This window comes from Bidens hawaiensis, unplaced genomic scaffold, assembly GCF_021521415.1.
Source record: "Bidens hawaiensis isolate Kalapana, Puna unplaced genomic scaffold, B.hawaiensis_p1.1 tig00009659_1, whole genome shotgun sequence".
Lineage (NCBI taxonomy): Eukaryota > Viridiplantae > Streptophyta > Magnoliopsida > Asterales > Asteraceae > Bidens > Bidens hawaiensis.
This window is the reverse complement of record NW_027491724.1, coordinates 433,842-449,519: the sequence shown is the minus strand read 5'-3', so window position 1 is coordinate 449,519 and position 15,678 is coordinate 433,842. Positions and strand designations below refer to the sequence as shown.

At 39.5% G+C, this 15,678-nt stretch overlaps 2 protein-coding genes across 2 annotated transcripts; one reads left to right on the top strand and one right to left on the bottom strand.

Annotated features, from left to right (window-relative positions):
* Positions 1–9,405: 9,405 nt before the first annotated feature.
* On the bottom strand, positions 9,406–10,100 carry LOC143533259 (uncharacterized). The gene is made up of 4 exons (XM_077028098.1): positions 10,094–10,100; positions 9,782–9,885; positions 9,554–9,692; positions 9,406–9,457 (listed from the first exon to the last, which is right to left on the bottom strand). Exons 1-4 carry the CDS (start codon positions 10,098–10,100, stop codon positions 9,420–9,422), a joined length of 288 nt encoding a protein of 95 aa, XP_076884213.1. The 3' UTR covers positions 9,406–9,419.
* Positions 10,101–10,222: 122 nt separating this feature from the next.
* Positions 10,223–14,573, top strand: LOC143533258 (MLO-like protein 1; the record flags this gene model as incomplete). The annotated part of the gene is made up of 11 exons (XM_077028097.1): positions 10,223–10,363; positions 10,441–10,501; positions 10,704–10,798; positions 11,416–11,490; positions 11,565–11,653; positions 12,274–12,323; positions 12,425–12,465; positions 12,691–12,900; positions 13,179–13,246; positions 13,320–13,380; positions 14,343–14,573. Coding segments are annotated over 11 exons (1,122 nt in total), but the record flags the coding sequence as incomplete, so codon positions are not given.
* Between the last annotated feature and the right edge of the window lie 1,105 nt (positions 14,574–15,678).

The following is a 15,678-nucleotide window of genomic DNA, read 5'->3' as shown; positions in this document are numbered from 1 at the left end:
GCTGATTCTAATATGGCGCGCTCGCGCAAGGCGCATATAACATAATTACCTAATATTTAGGTTGATTTAAGGGATTGGGAATTTACCGGGTGTCACATTCTCCCCCTGTTAAGCGAATTTCGTCCCGAAATTTAGGAGACGTTGCTGGCAGAAGCCATGTTCTGAAAGAGGTGTGGGTATTTCTGGCGCATTTGATCTTCTCTTTCCCAAGTGAATTCAGGCCCACGCCTTGAGTTCCATTGAACCTTTACTATCCTGATTCGACTTCTGCGCAACTTTTGTTCTTTCCAATCGGTTACGGCTATAGGCTCTTCTACGAAGTGCAGTTGTTTGTCGACGTGAATCTCTTCCAACGGTAAAATCAACGTTTCATCAGAGAAACACTTTTTGAGGTTGGACACATGAAACGTATCATGAACTCCACTGAGTTCGGCGGGTAAACGGAGTTTATAAGCAACCGGACCGATCCTTTCAAGGATCTCAAATGGTCCAATGTAGCGCGGATTCAACTTTCCTCGCTTGCCGAAACGGGGAACTCCTTTCCATGGAGAGACTTTCAAAAGTACTTTATCCCCTACTTGAAACTCCAACGGTTTCCTTCGCACATCTGCGTAGCTCTTCTGTCTATCGCGCGCTGTCTTAAGGCGATCCCTTATCTGAAAAATCTTGTCTGTTGTTTCTTGGATCAATTCTGGACCAGTCATTTGCTTGTCACCCACTTCAGCCCAGCACAGTGGGGATCTACACTTGCGCCCATACAAAGCTTCGAACGGCGCAGCCTTGATGCTTGTGTGATAACTGTTGTTGTAAGAAAATTCAACCAATGGGAGATGAGTATCCCAGCTACCACCGAAATCGATTGCGCACGCGCGCAGCATATCTTCCAATGTCTGGATTGTTTGCTCGCTTTGCCCATCCGTTTGGGGATGATATGCCGTACTCATGCCAAGACGAGTACCTAAAGCCCCTTGTAACGATCTCCAAAACCTTGATGTGAACCGACTATCTCTATCAGAAATGATGGACACTGGAACTCCATGTTTTGAAACTACTTCTCGAATATACAATCTGGCTAACTTTTCCATCTTATCGGTTTCCTTGATCGGCAGGAAATGCGCTGACTTAATTAGCCGATCTACAATAACCCAGATCGTGTCATAACCCCCAGGTGTCCTTGGCAGTTTGGTGATGAAGTCCATAGAGATTTGTTCCCACTTCCACATGGGAATTTCTGGCTGCTGAAGTAACCCCGACGGCTTCTGGTATTCAGCCTTTACTTTTGAACACGTCAGGCACTTACTGACATACGTCGCGATGGCGCCTTTAAGATTGGGCCACCAATACAGCGCTTTAACATCTTGGTACATCTTGTCTGCGCCAGGATGTACGGAATACCGCGTCTTGTGAGCCTCGTTTAATACTCGCTCGCGCAATCCTCCCTTGAGAGGGACCCATATGCGGTTAGCGAAATATAGCTTGCCGTTCTTAAGTTCCAAACTCTTAATCATACCCCCAAGGGATTCGTTTTTAGCAAACTCTGGTTTCAAAGCTTCTTGCTGAGCGTCTCGGATGCTGGTAAAGAGATCTGCGCGAATGGTCAGCCTTAGAGCCTTGACTCGTAGCGTTTTTATTCGCTCCTTCCTGCTTAGCGCGTCTGCTACCACATTAGCCTTTCCAGGGTGATACTTTATTTCACAATCATAATCATTCAACAATTCAACCCATCTTCGTTGCCTCATGTTTAAATCCTTTTGATCAAATATATGTTGAAGGCTCTTGTGATCCGTAAAGATTATACACTTTGTACCATAGAGATAATGGCGCCAAATCTTTAGCGCGAAGACAACCGCTCCAAGTTCCAGATCATGCGTTGTGTAGTTCTTTTCATTGGTCTTGAGTTGGCGCGAGGCATACGCTATGACTTTGTCTCGCTGCATAAGGACACATCCGAGTCCCTGATGGGAAGCGTCGCAGTAAACGACGATGTCGTCCGTCCCCTCGGGCAGAGACAAAATTGGCGCACTACATAACTTCTGTTTCAACATTTGAAACGCTGCTTCCTGATTTTCGCCCCAAACAAACTTCTTGTCTTTCTGAGTTAGCGCGGTCAGAGGTAGAGCTATCTTGGAGAAGTTCTCAATGAAGCGTCGATAGTAGCCAGCTAGTCCTAGGAATTGCCTCACCTCAGTTGGGGTTTTTGGCGCTTCCCAGTTTTCGATGGCCTTGATTTTGGAAGGATCAACGTGTATTCCTTTCTCGTTTACAACGTGACCGAGAAAGTGAACTTCTCTAAGCCAAAACTCGCACTTGGAAAACTTCGCATACAACTTTTCTTTCCTCAACAATTCCAAAATCAATCTCAGGTGTTGCTGATGCTCGGCCTTGGTCCGAGAATAAATCAGAATATCATCTATAAATACAATCACAAAGTTGTCCAAGTATGGTTTGCACACGCGGTTCATCAGATCCATGAATACAGCCGGCGCATTAGTTAGCCCGAAAGGCATCACTAAGAACTCATAATGGCCGTATCTAGTTCGGAAGGCTGTTTTCGGCACATCTTCCTCGTGGACCCTAAGTTGGTGGTATCCGGACCGTAGATCTATCTTTGAATAATAATTGGATCCTTGCAACTGGTCAAATAAGTCGTCAATCCTCGGTAAGGGGTACCGATTTTTGACTGTCAGCTTATTCGGCTCCCTGTAGTCAATACACATTCTGAACGAACCATCCTTCTTCTTAACAAACAGTACTGGAGCTCCCCAAGGTGAAAAGCTTGGGCGTATGAAACCCTTATCCAATAGTTCCTGTAACTGATTGGATAGCTCTTGCATCTCAGATGGAGCTAGTCGATAAGGCGCTCGAGCTACTGGCGCAGCTCCTGGGACTAAATCAATACGAAACTCGACTTGTCGCGGCGGCGGTAATCCGGGCAAATCTTCAGGAAAAACTTCTGGAAATTCGCGCACTACTGGTAAGTCTTCAATTCTTCGCTCATCTCCTTTCTTCTCTACTACATGCGCCAGGAAGGCATAGCACCCTTTCCTTAGGCACTTGCGCGCCTTTAGGCACGAAATCAGTTTTGTCGCAACTCCCCTTCTTTCCCCTTGAATTACCAATGTTTCTCCGTTCAACAGTGGGACCCGAACCTGCTTCTCATGGCAAATAACTTCCGCGTGGTTCTCGACTAACCAATCCATACCTATCATAATGTCAAAACTTCCCAAGTCTATTGGCAACAAGTTAATATTGAACCCGTGACCTCCCATGACTACTACACATTGTTCAGTTCTTTCGTTCGCGCATAACTGCCTACCATTGGCTAGTTCTATAGTATAAGGTGTATCTAGCCTACTGGTTGCTAGGCCTAGGGAGTCTTTAAACTCAGCGGATATAAAACTTAGGTTAGCGCCAGTATCAAATAAGACAGATGCAAAATGGCCGTTAAGCAAAAACGTACCGGTTACCACATTCGGCTCTTCTTTAGCTTCGCCTGCGCCGATCACAAAAGCTCTCCCGCGAGCTTGGTTTCCCTTCTGCGGGCAATCCCGACTAAAATGCCCTGGCTTCCCGCATGCGTAGCAGTTGTCGCTCGCTCCAGCTTCTCTGACACGGCAATTCATCGTCTTGTGCCCTGGTCTGCCACATTTGGCACATTCGATTCTTGCGCATTCACCCTCGTGGTGATACTTGCATTTTCTGCACCATGGGCGAGGCCCGCTGTATCCTTTTCGTGGTGGCTCCGCGGCCTGAATCGCGTAAGTCCTTGCGCTCTCCTGCTTCTTGAACGGTGGCTGCTTGGAGTCGGACCCTCGGTGGTGAGAGTTCCATTTCCTCTTGGGATCAGAGGTTCGCTGCTCGATTCCGCGCGTAGTTAACATACCCGCACGGACCGTATCCCTTGTAAGGGTGATGGCCCGCGCTACCGCCTCATCAAAGGTTGGAGGCGCTGCGGCGTTGAGCGGAACCCTAACAACAGGAGGTAACCCAAAGATATACCTCTCGATCTTCTTTTCCTCCGTGTTTGCCATGTCTGGCACCAACTGGCAAAGCTCGTTGAACCGGTTGTTGTAGGCGTCGATATCCGTTCCTACCATGGTGTGGTTCCAGAATTCCTGTTGTAGGTTCTGAATTTCTGCGCGAGAGCAGAACTTTCTCATCAACATTTCCTTCAGTTCCTCCCAGGTCTTGTGAAGAGCAACTTCTCGCCCCAAGGTTTTCACTTGAAGCTTCCACCAAGACGAAGCTGCTTCTTGGAACATGCAGGTCGCGTAAAGGACCTTCTGGTTCTCACTACATCCGCTAATGGAGAGAACTGTCTCCATCTTGTCAATCCAGTTGTAGAGCCCAATGGCCCCTTCGGTACCCTTGAATGGCCAAGGCTTACAGGCCATGAATGTCTTGTAGGAGCATCCTTTGTCCAAGGCTCCTGATTCGGGTTCTGGAGTCTCGTTCTGACGACCCTGACTAGATTCGGCCTTGCTGGCCTCATGTGTTGCGATCGCTTGCGCGATTATTTCCGCGAGTTCCTCGGGTGTCATGGTAATTCCCTTGGCTCTAGTTGGAGGCATTCTCGCTTTAAAAGAGAAAATATATCAATCTTAGCGCATGTATTCTGAGCACATAATGTTATCATTATTTACTAGACACTGTGTGACCCGTGTTCCTAAGTGTGTGTATAGTTTCTTTTGAAAATATTTTCTTTGAAAAATATTTCATGCGATTTCCCCCAACGGTTATAGTCTAGGTTAAAACTTCTTTTCCTAGTTCGCTATAACCAGTGCTCTGCTACCAATCTATCACACCCGGCCCTGAGCGGCGGAAACAGCCGGGCGCGCGCGAGTGGGGATTGATAATTAAGCACGGGCCACTGCAAACGTTCAAAGTAAGATTTTCATTGCGCATGATATGTTTAATACAAATACATTACATTGTTTAAAAATTACATAAAAAACATCCAAGTATAAAACTGTTGAAGATTTCCACGCCATATCCCCTTGCGCGGCGGGAACAACCACGCGCATCGAAGGGATAGAACTAAAATCTTCCAAAAAGCTAGTTTTAGATGTTCAGCGTGAGGTGCTCTAAGTGTGACTCCATGCGCTACCTAGCTATCTCCTGAAAGACACGTAAAAATATTTGAATCAGTATAAACTGAGTGAGTTCACAAGTTTTAGTAACTTGATAAATCGCATTGCATCATAGTCTTAATAAAAATCATATTGAAACACATTTCTGATTCCATGTCTGAACATATACTTGATAATCCGTATGAAGACATAGATCTGACACATATTTCTGATAAAAGTCGTTCCGCGGGCTACGCGCGATCATTACTGGAAGTGTGCTCGTCCATGCAAAGTGGCGCTGCCACTACGAGCTAAATAATATAATGCCGTCCCGCGGTTTACGCGTGGACATTTCTGAAAAACCGTGCTCGTCTATGCAAAGAGGCGCTGCCCCTACGAGCTAATCAATAATTCCGTCCCGCGGGTTACGCGCGGACGTTGTGCCGGAAAAACAAGGCGCTCGTCCATGCAAAGAGGCGCGACCCCTACGAGCGGGCTCAAACCCATAGTACTGCCCCATGACCATACTAGGCACTCGTCCATGCAAAGAGGTGCGACCCCTACGAGTGGGTGGATCAAACCAGCAGTCCCTACCCTTAGAGTTCCAATGGTAAAGTGATCACTTACTCGAGTTCTAGCGCACATACATCGAAAACCTTAGATAACCGTTCGCATTGCTCATCATGAAGTATAATTTAAACACATAATCGCTTGCATAGCTTGTAAGTATACCATGATAAAACATTATTTAAGTACGTGTCCCTCGCCCCGAAAACAGTTTAAAAACAGTGAAAACAGCGAGAATAGGGGCTGTGAGACTCACCTGTGGTTCTTGTTAAGGGATTAATCGAGATTCGGGTTTTCTTGGTGTTGGCCTCGGAATTGAAGGTCTAGAATACGATTAAATAACAAGAAGTATATATATTAAGATCAAGAATTAGGAGAATATAAGGGTTGGAAAGCAGATCTCAAGGTTATATTCTCGGCTTACCTAGTAACAGGATCGGAAACGAAAGCAACGGATGCTTGGGAGATGATTAGTGCAAGTTGCAGTTCTTAAGAGAGAAGTTTAAAGTGTGTTTTGGGTGATAGTTTAGGTTACATATTTATAGGCAAACTCAAGGGAACACAATTCCTTGCTTTAGGGGATTGTAATCTCTTCATATCTAGGTGTAATGATGATAAAGTATGGAAATTATTATTATTTATTTAAGAGTGGAGTAGTGGATAAAAGATTTTGATTTGATTTGGACAGGACAGGCAGGTCTGTGGTTGGTGGGAGTAGGGTGGCTGACAGCTGACTTTTCATGTTACAGTGTGCTTTTTCAGGTACTTTTGTCAGTGTACAGTAAAAAGTGGAAAATCTCTGAAACACGCTACTGTTTCCTTTTGGGCGGGAGTAATCTCCTTACAACTGGAGAATAGGCTAAGTGTTCTGCGCGTATCACTTTGTGCGCATAGCTTTCTGCGTGAAGGACATTTCTTTGCTGCGGGTAGGTGCGTAACCTTCTCGCAGTCAGGGACATTGAGTTTCATTTGTGGATTCTCCAGGTGGTCTTGGTATTTCAACATAGTGATCAGTCATGTTGAAGTCAATTCCATCTTGGAGCTTCAGGCAAACTAGCTCTCAATGTTCCCGCCATGCGGGGAGGTTAGTTCCCCTTCCGCACGCGCATAAACGATTTGGGATACACCCGCCTTAGCAACATGCGAGACGGTCGACTCAATAGACAACATTATGGATACATAAAACCAATACCCTCGCGCATGGCGCATATAACAAATGCCCGCGCTGACTAACATGGCGCGCTCGCGCAGGGCGCACATAACAAATGCAAGCGCTGATTAACATAGCGCGCTCGCGCAGGGCGCATATAACAAATGCACGCGCTGATTCTAATATGGCGCGCTCGCGCAAGGCACATATAACATAATTACCTAATATTTAGGTTGATTTAAGGGATTGGGAATTTACCGGGTGTCACATCTCACGACCACAAGCTTACTTTCGTGGACGGTTTTCCTTCTAGCGATTAATCAAGAATGGCAAGACAAGTTAAGGGAAGAAGTGATCGGGCTATTTGGTCAGAATATCCCAACTTCGGATGGCATTGCAAGACTTAAAACAGTAAGAAACTGTTTATTTTCCTTCTCATGATTATGTTATCTGGATTACTGCACTGTAAACGTAAAAAAAATAAAAAATAAAAAAAGAGGTTTTTTTAGTCGGGATTTAATAGGAGCAGCCTCTCTATCTCCTGAGATACGTTTGTTTGAATGTATATAAATTTGTTAACTTGTTGATCAATGCAGATGAACATGGGGATACATGAGTCACTAAGGCTATATCCCCCGGTGCTAACGGTCACAAGAAAAGCCGAGAGGGAAATCAAATTGGGAAACCTTAAACTTTCAACCGGATTGAATATTTTCATCTCAATTCTTGCACTTCATCACAACTCAGAGATTTGGGGAAAGGATGTTCATTGTTTTCGACTCTAAAGATTCGTGAATGGCGTGGCTAAAGCTACCAACAACAATGCTGCGGCTTTTCTTCCTTTTGGGATGGGACCTCGAACTTGTGTTGGCTTAAATTTCACCACAAATGAAGAGAAGATTGCGCTTTCAATGATCTTGCAGCGTTATAGGTTCACCCTTTCGGATAATCATGTTCATTATCCGGCTGATGTGTACATCCTTACTCCTAAGAACGGCGTTAAAGTGATCCTTCATCCTGTTTGAAAGACGGTTATTTGTTCTCGCGTGTTAGAATCACTATGTTGAAGTGTTGATATTCAGTAATAAGAACTAGTGTCAATGATAGTGATACTTGTACTTTTTTACATGTTCTTACACTAGATATGCATATTGATACTGATATGAATGTCTAACTTCAGCGGTAGAGGTTGTTCTCGATTGAAGCTGCGGCCTTGATAATTCCTATCGAATTCTTTATACGTTAGAACTCGGATTTCAACTTAAAAATGGCTCAAGAACACTAGGTACAGCTATGGCTATCACTATAATCTATTAGCTAATCAAAATATATGATTGGATCCAAACAAATATAATTTGTAAAAATCGCTAGTTGCTAGTCGGGCGGTGCGGTGGAGACTAGAGATTAATCGGGATTAATCGAGTTTAATCGGGATTAATCGGATTGGACTTTAATGCATATTTTTCAAATTTATATATACACGCACACATTTTTTTATATAATTTTCAGTTTTATACATACACAAACATATTTTGGCCAGCAATTGACTGAAATATCGCTGGAAACCGCTGGTTTTTGCTGGAATTTTGCCGGAAACCGTCGATTTTGACCAGATTTGATCGTTGACAGATTAATTAGCCGACTAGCTCAAAATTAATCAGTAAAGTGGGGACTAGCGATTAATCGGGGATTAATCGATGCCTAGTCGGGATTTTTGCAACACTGAATATAATATAGTCCTTTTTATGTTTTAACTTATATAACTATCAAATGGCTCTCACTATAATTTAATAAATCATCAAAATCATTGATGGGATCCAAACAAATACTATACAGTCCTTTTAAGTTTAAACTTAACTATCAAATATCACCATCAAGATGATGTCAATGTCCATATCCTTTGGGCAAAAGAAGAGCTACAATAAACAAACTTATACACATAGAAAGAATAAATTGGTATCTTTGAATAATATCTCAAATGCATAATTCTCATTTGAACTCGTCAAGACTTAAATTGAATTTAGCTTCAACGAGCTCAGCTTGAGTTTATATTTAAGCACATTTGGTAAACAGGTTAGCGTCTGGGCTTCACATAACAAGGTTGGCTAGGTTTACGAGCCTAAACATGCATTTTATCTATATAAATGTTTTAAAATATACTTCTTATGTATTTACATAGTAACACTATTATATATATAATATGCTAAAAATAATATATATATTGCATTATATACAAAAATTAAAATTATAAACGTACATAAAAATATATAACGATATAGAAACAATAATTAAATAAATAATAACCGAGTCAAGCATGAGCCAATATAGAGCTTGAAAAACCACTCACGAGCTGAGCTCGAGCTTATAAAGCCACTCATGAATCGAGCTCGGCTCGTTACACCTCTAAATTTAGAACATATGATCACTTAACTATGATCACTTATCACTTCCGACATTCAAAAACTCTCTTCTTTAACACAATTTGTTTTCTTACAGCTGATAATCAGATTCCAGTTATTCCATATCACATAACTATATTAAAATGCGGCGTCAAACAAGCAGTAACGTACTAAAATAACACAATTTTACCCAAATTTATTGTCATCACTTAACAACATCGAATCTGCAACCTATTAACCTCCACAGCAGGATCCACATGCAGGTAGCGAGTCTGCACAAAGACAAAACAACAGTCTCATCAATACTGCTACAGAGGCGCTACATGTTATAATAAATAAATCAAATGAAAATATTTGGAATAACATACTGTGGTCTATGCCTCTAACATTGTCTAATCCACGTGGCGGCCCACGAGGACCGCCACCATAAGGACCGCCAGGGCCGCCGCCACCGCCCCATTTCGTGCTGGAACCAGATGACTTCTTGTAGCCATTAGATTTCTCCATCTACAAATGCAAGGCATACATACATAACATAATGTTTAATAATAGGCATTATTGCATATATGGAGACGAATTTTGGGAATTAATATTACCGAAAACATAGTGGCGAAGAACACGGAAATGAAATTAATGATTGCCCAAAAGAAATCAATGATTGGTCTGAGACGCCATATTGATCGATTGGATTTCACAACACCTACGAATCAACATAAAGTAAAAAAGTTTAAAAAAAATGTCACACTGCAAATTACTTACCTAATGCACCTAGGAATCAACTGAAGTTTAAAAAATATATATACTAAAAATTTAACTTGCACCAATGACTTTCTAGTGCAGATGATGAACCGAAACATTTACTAGTAACTTATGCATTTTCTCTACAAGATCTTTGTAGTAAACCAAACCAACCATTTAAACTTCAGGCAAAACGGGCGATATTTACTTAGGTCGGATCAAGCTGTCCCACAAACTAAGTTTTTTTTTTCGTTTTTGTAACTTTTTTTTATTGAATTACATATATAACTATTGTTTGTTTACCATTGTCATTTCTTAAACAGAATAAGGTCCCATTGTTATCCACCGAGGCATTGCATCATCTACACATCTTTATTCTTGTACTTGCTATTGTGCACGTGACATTTTCTGTTCTAACTGTTATATTTGGCGGGGCTAAGGTTAGTAAATCCCCTCGTGGGTGGTTTTTTTTTTTTTAATAACATTATGTAATTAATTTTTTTTTTTTACAAATTAGATAAGGCAGTGGAAGAAATGGGAAATATCTATCAAAGAAGACGAGTCCGACTCTTCGAAAGGTAATTTACTTTACTCGATTTTGTTTATATTTTGTTTCTAAAGTGTAAGTTTAAAAACTTTCGGGTCAAGCAGTGTTGAAAGCTCACCAAAATAGCAGAAGATGTATTCACATACTTGTGGGCTCGTAAACTCCTTCTTTATATTGGTCATTTAGTATTAACATTTCAGATTTTCATCGGTCTCATTTATGATGATTTACAGCTGCCGAGCCGGAATTCACAAATGTTAGAGATCATGACTTCATCACAAAACGCTTTATGGGTCTTGGCAAACGTTCGGAGGCTTTAGGTTGGCTGGTAAATTATTACTGACGTTTGGACGCCATTTGGTTTTTGTTGCACATCATCTTATTATCGAACTATAAACAATATATGTTTGTTAGATGTTTGAAATAACATGTACTAAATCACAAAGTATTACACAAGTAACTTGCCAAAAAGAAACGTGTACATTTTTCATCACATCCCAAAAACAAAACTATTTTATTTTCGGTCAAACTAAACACGTAGAATTAATTACTCGGATGGTTCATATAGCTTACATGGATCGTAGGTTTGATCCTTAACTTTGAAAAATTGGCAAACAATTGGGACCACAAATGTTATTTCTCAAAGTTAAGAATCAAATTAACCTGCAGTCCATGTAAAAGCACATGGACTATCCGAGTAATTAACTCAAACAAGTATTATTGCAACTTTCAAACAGTGAAAGAGTGGTGAGCGTTTGATTATTGGATTATCCTCTTCAAGGTCCAAGTAATGGGCCTCGTGAGTTTTCCTTAATGGGTTCTCATGATTACAAAAAAGAAGCGCTATTACTTGCATTTCACGTCTTGAATGGTTTATGCGTGCAATCTTATCTTATATATGTACCCAATTTGTACTAAACTCTAACGTTATCAACAATTTTGAAGAGATCATTCGCCAAGCAATTCTATGGATCAGTCACCGAACCAGATTATTGTGCTCTACGACTAGGATTTATTATGGTAACTTGTTTTAAGCGTCACTGTCTTTGTATTATCATTTTAGAAAGTACACAAATGATTTCATGATATTGTAGACGCATTGCAGGGGTAACCGAAAATTTAATTTTCACAAGTACATGATGCGTGCCCTCGAAGACGATTTTAGGAAAGTTGTTGGCATCAGGCAAGTGGTTTCTACAAACCTACTATTTTGAGAACTACAACAATTGCATAAGTGATTTTATTTATGAATGCTTTCTTTCATCATCAAAATTTTGAAGCAATGATGTTAGAGCATTTCTGGTATCTTAATCTATATTTTTGTAACTACACTTAAAATCACTACATTTTCTCTCTCATATACAATTAAATAATATTTTTTTAAAATTTTTATCATTATATTTTCTCTCTCTTCCATTTACAACCACTTTCAAATATATTAAGAAATAAATAGAGGACAAACAGTGTTGCTTTAAATTTACTCAAAATTTATTTATCTCTTTAAAATTTTCTCTCCCCTTTACTCACAATTACTTATAATCCTCTAAAAAAAATTTAGAGAACTCCCTCACATAATTATAGAGGAGCTGCCGGGAATGCTTTAAAGAGTAACCTTATTGACTTATGAAAGTCAAAAGTGGGCTATGATGATATATATGCATGTTGTACAAATCCCGACTAAGCGCCGATTCATCATCGGTTAATCCCAGTTAATTCAAATTAATTGCTAGTCCCCTCCCCACCGTCCGACTAGGGACTAGCAGTTACTACAACAATGCTAATATGTGCTTTTATTGATTGTAGTTGGTATTTATGGATATTTGTGATCATATTCTTGTTGCTGAATATTGACGGTACGCGACACTTTTCTAAGTTAAGTATATTATTCAAGTATTATTAGATTATTTAAAGGCTTTTTGTCACAAGGTATATTTGTTCCTTGGTTTTCTTGCAGGTTGGCATACATATTTTTGGATAGCTTTTATTCCCTTCATGGTAAAGTCGCCCAACTTAAAAATATGCATCACCAAATAAAGAACCAGTGTAGTAGCCATGAGTTCATGACATCATTTATAGTATGAAATATAAAATAGGGTAAATATCATTTAAAAAAAACTTATTTTGCATGAAAATACCAAATTTTGGTATATTTAAGTAAATATTTTGGTTTTTATAATTTTCTTTTCTGCTTTTAATAACATAATATAATGATGTTCTCAGCTTCTACTTGCTGTGGGTACCAAACTAGAACACGTAATCATTCAGTTGGCACATGAGGTTGCTGAGAGACATATAGCCATAGAAGGTGAATTGGTGGTAAAACCTTCAGATGAGCACTTTTGGTTTCATCGACCAAAGATCGTTCGTCACTTTATACATTTTATCCTTTTCCAAAACGCGTTTGAGATCTCATTCTTCTTCTGGATACTAGTAAGTTTTATCTTGTAAAGCCCATATAATCAGGGGTGACAAAACGGGTGGATCGAGTAATGTGTCACAAACGAGTTCATGCAAGAACAAGTGGTTTAAACTTGCATTATCACAATGATTATATGTTTTATATAGTTACACAAGTTGTATTATTACAATGAAATAATACAACTCGAATTGACCCGTTTTAATACAAGTTTTTCAAAATTGTCACCTTTAGAAAAAAAAATTAATATCTATAAATGGATAGAAATTGATCAAATTTGTCATGTCAACAGGTTCAATTTGGCCCCCATTCATGCATAATGGGGAAATTGATTTACATCATCCCAAGACTCATTATTGGGTAATGCATGATTATTATTCCTGTTTTAGGCCTTTTTTAGTTTGCCTGTAAGATGTTTCTTTATTTGTTTTAGGGCGTTTGTTCAAGTTACGTGTAGTTACAGTACTCTACCACTTTATGCGCTTGTCACACAGGTAACTAGTTTCATTCTCAAATTGTATGAACTTTGGGTTTAAGGTAGGGGTAACAATTCTGGGCATAACCTCAACCCAACATGAAATTAATTAGATTTTGGGTTTGTTTGAGTTGACTTGTTTAATTAAATGGGTCGTTTTTGGGTTGACTGGTTTAATTAAACTTGTCATGTACTCATGTTCGAGCTGGCCTATTAGCATGTTTAGTTAAATAATCCACTAACCTGCTTAACCCATTTTTTGACAACCCACCAACTTGATTAGTATGCTTTAACTTTGTTATCACCCGCAAACACGTTTAGATAAATGGGTTCTTCCTTAATTTAATGAGTCATGTTCGGGTTGGCCTAGTTATGTAACTTGTTTAGTTAAAAAGGTCAACCCGTCAACTTGTTTAGTTAAATATGTTGACCCATCAAACTGCTTAGGTAAGCAGGTTGCCCTGCCAAATTGCTTAGCTTTTTTCTTTTCTTTCTTTTTTTCTTAAAGGCCAAATTTATTAAACTAAAAGAGGGATCACTTACAAGACAAAAGCAGCCCACAAACAAACAAAAACAAAAACAAGAAACAAAATCAATCACTACCCGTTTAAACAAGTCCATCACTAAAAATTCGACCTCCCAACCTGTTTAAACAAGTCAATCACTAACCGTTTATAACGCGTGTAACCCATTATTTTTTGACAACTCACCAACTCAATTAACACATTTACAACTTGGTTATCATCCACCAACCAGCTTGACACGTTTGGATAAATAGGCTACGTTCAGGTTACATGATTTTAAGTGTTAGGGTTGATGTTTTAACATTAATAAAAATAGAGTCATGTTCGGTTAAAACTATTCAACCCACCAACCCGCTAACAGGATACGATTGACACCTCTACTATAAGATCAAAACTTTATTTCTTGGATCATACTAAAAACACCAAAAAGTTAACACACTAAATGGTTATTATGTAGATGGGAAGCAATTTCAAGAAGTCAATGTTTGATGAGCATGTGCAAGCAGGTCTTATTAGTTGGGCCCAAAAAGCCAAGAAAAAGAATGCTCTAACCAGCACCACCACCAAACGTCAAGATGGTTCGGGTTCTAGTGATGGTGATGGTGGTGGTGGCGGTCCAAGTGACAGTGGTCCTGATGCCGAGCTGCATGGCATTCATATTGCTACAGATTCACAACAAGGTACATAGAGGTTTAGAAATGGTTGATATGAGATTGTAAACTGATGTATATGAGCCCATACATGATACAACATCCCGGTCAATGATCGATAACAGAATTTTATCAACCCATGAAGATCATGGAATGATTTTCCGATGTGACGGTTTTAAGCTTGTAAATATATCATTATTAGTTTTTGTGATGTACGATTTGTAGGGCTAAAACTAGTTAGGCTTATGTAACAATATTACCGTTGCTGGTTGCGGTTACTTTTGGGCTTATTAGGCCTTTTATGTAACCAAGGGGTCTAGACTATAAATAGTCTAGGTATGCACTAGGCCCCTAAGAACTCTTAATAAAAATCATATTTTTCACATAGTTAACGATGTTGTTTCTCTACTCGTTCAATTCGTTCTTCTTCATGGTTCGAGATTCAAGTGTTATAGATCAATTATGGGGATCTATAGCACGGATTGATTCGAGATATTGCACATTTCCGGGAACTGCAATTGAGCTTATAGCTCAATAGGTTGAGGATTCAGATCATTTAGGGTTAACACTTGTGAATAATTGTCGAAAAAAGACCAGATTTTATTTATTGAGTTGTAAGGGCATTGTGAAGTTTTTTAATAGCATCTTGTATTTATTAAAAATAGGACCAATATAAATTTTAAGAACTAGTTGTTGTAATGATCAATCTCAATTTTAGAAAAAAATATGTTATATGGAGTGGGCCATATTATTATACATTTATTTTATTTGAATTTTGGTGAAAAAATTAAATAGTGGCGAATATTATTTTTATTTTTTCTATTGAAGTCCGATTATGGTTCCAATAAGTAACGATTTTAAAGCCCGTTGTATATAGTTTCACTAACGTTTCGAATCATGGTGTATAAAAGAACGGTGTGTCAATATAACACCAGTTAGTAGCCCATGGTAAATATTTAGGAAACACCGATTAAATGCCCGTTGTAAATATTTAGTAAAACCTAGTTAGGACCCGCTTTAAATAGTGGATATTTACAGTTATTACACCGGTCAGTAAACCTTGTTAAGTAATAGATTCCATTTTATGCAACGCAATATTTAAACTAGTTTTGAGACCGTTAAAAAAACGCAGTATAACCGTGA

Bases quoted from the DNA above. Each gene is read 5' to 3' on its own strand.
- LOC143533259 (XM_077028098.1), bottom strand. The intron at 9,693-9,781 runs GTAATATTAATT...TTGCATTTGTAG, and splicing joins TCTTCGCCACTATGTTTTCG to ATGGAGAAATCTAATGGCTA. The intron at 9,458-9,553 runs GTATGTTATTCC...GTCTTTGTGCAG, and splicing joins TGTTAGAGGCATAGACCACA to ACTCGCTACCTGCATGTGGA.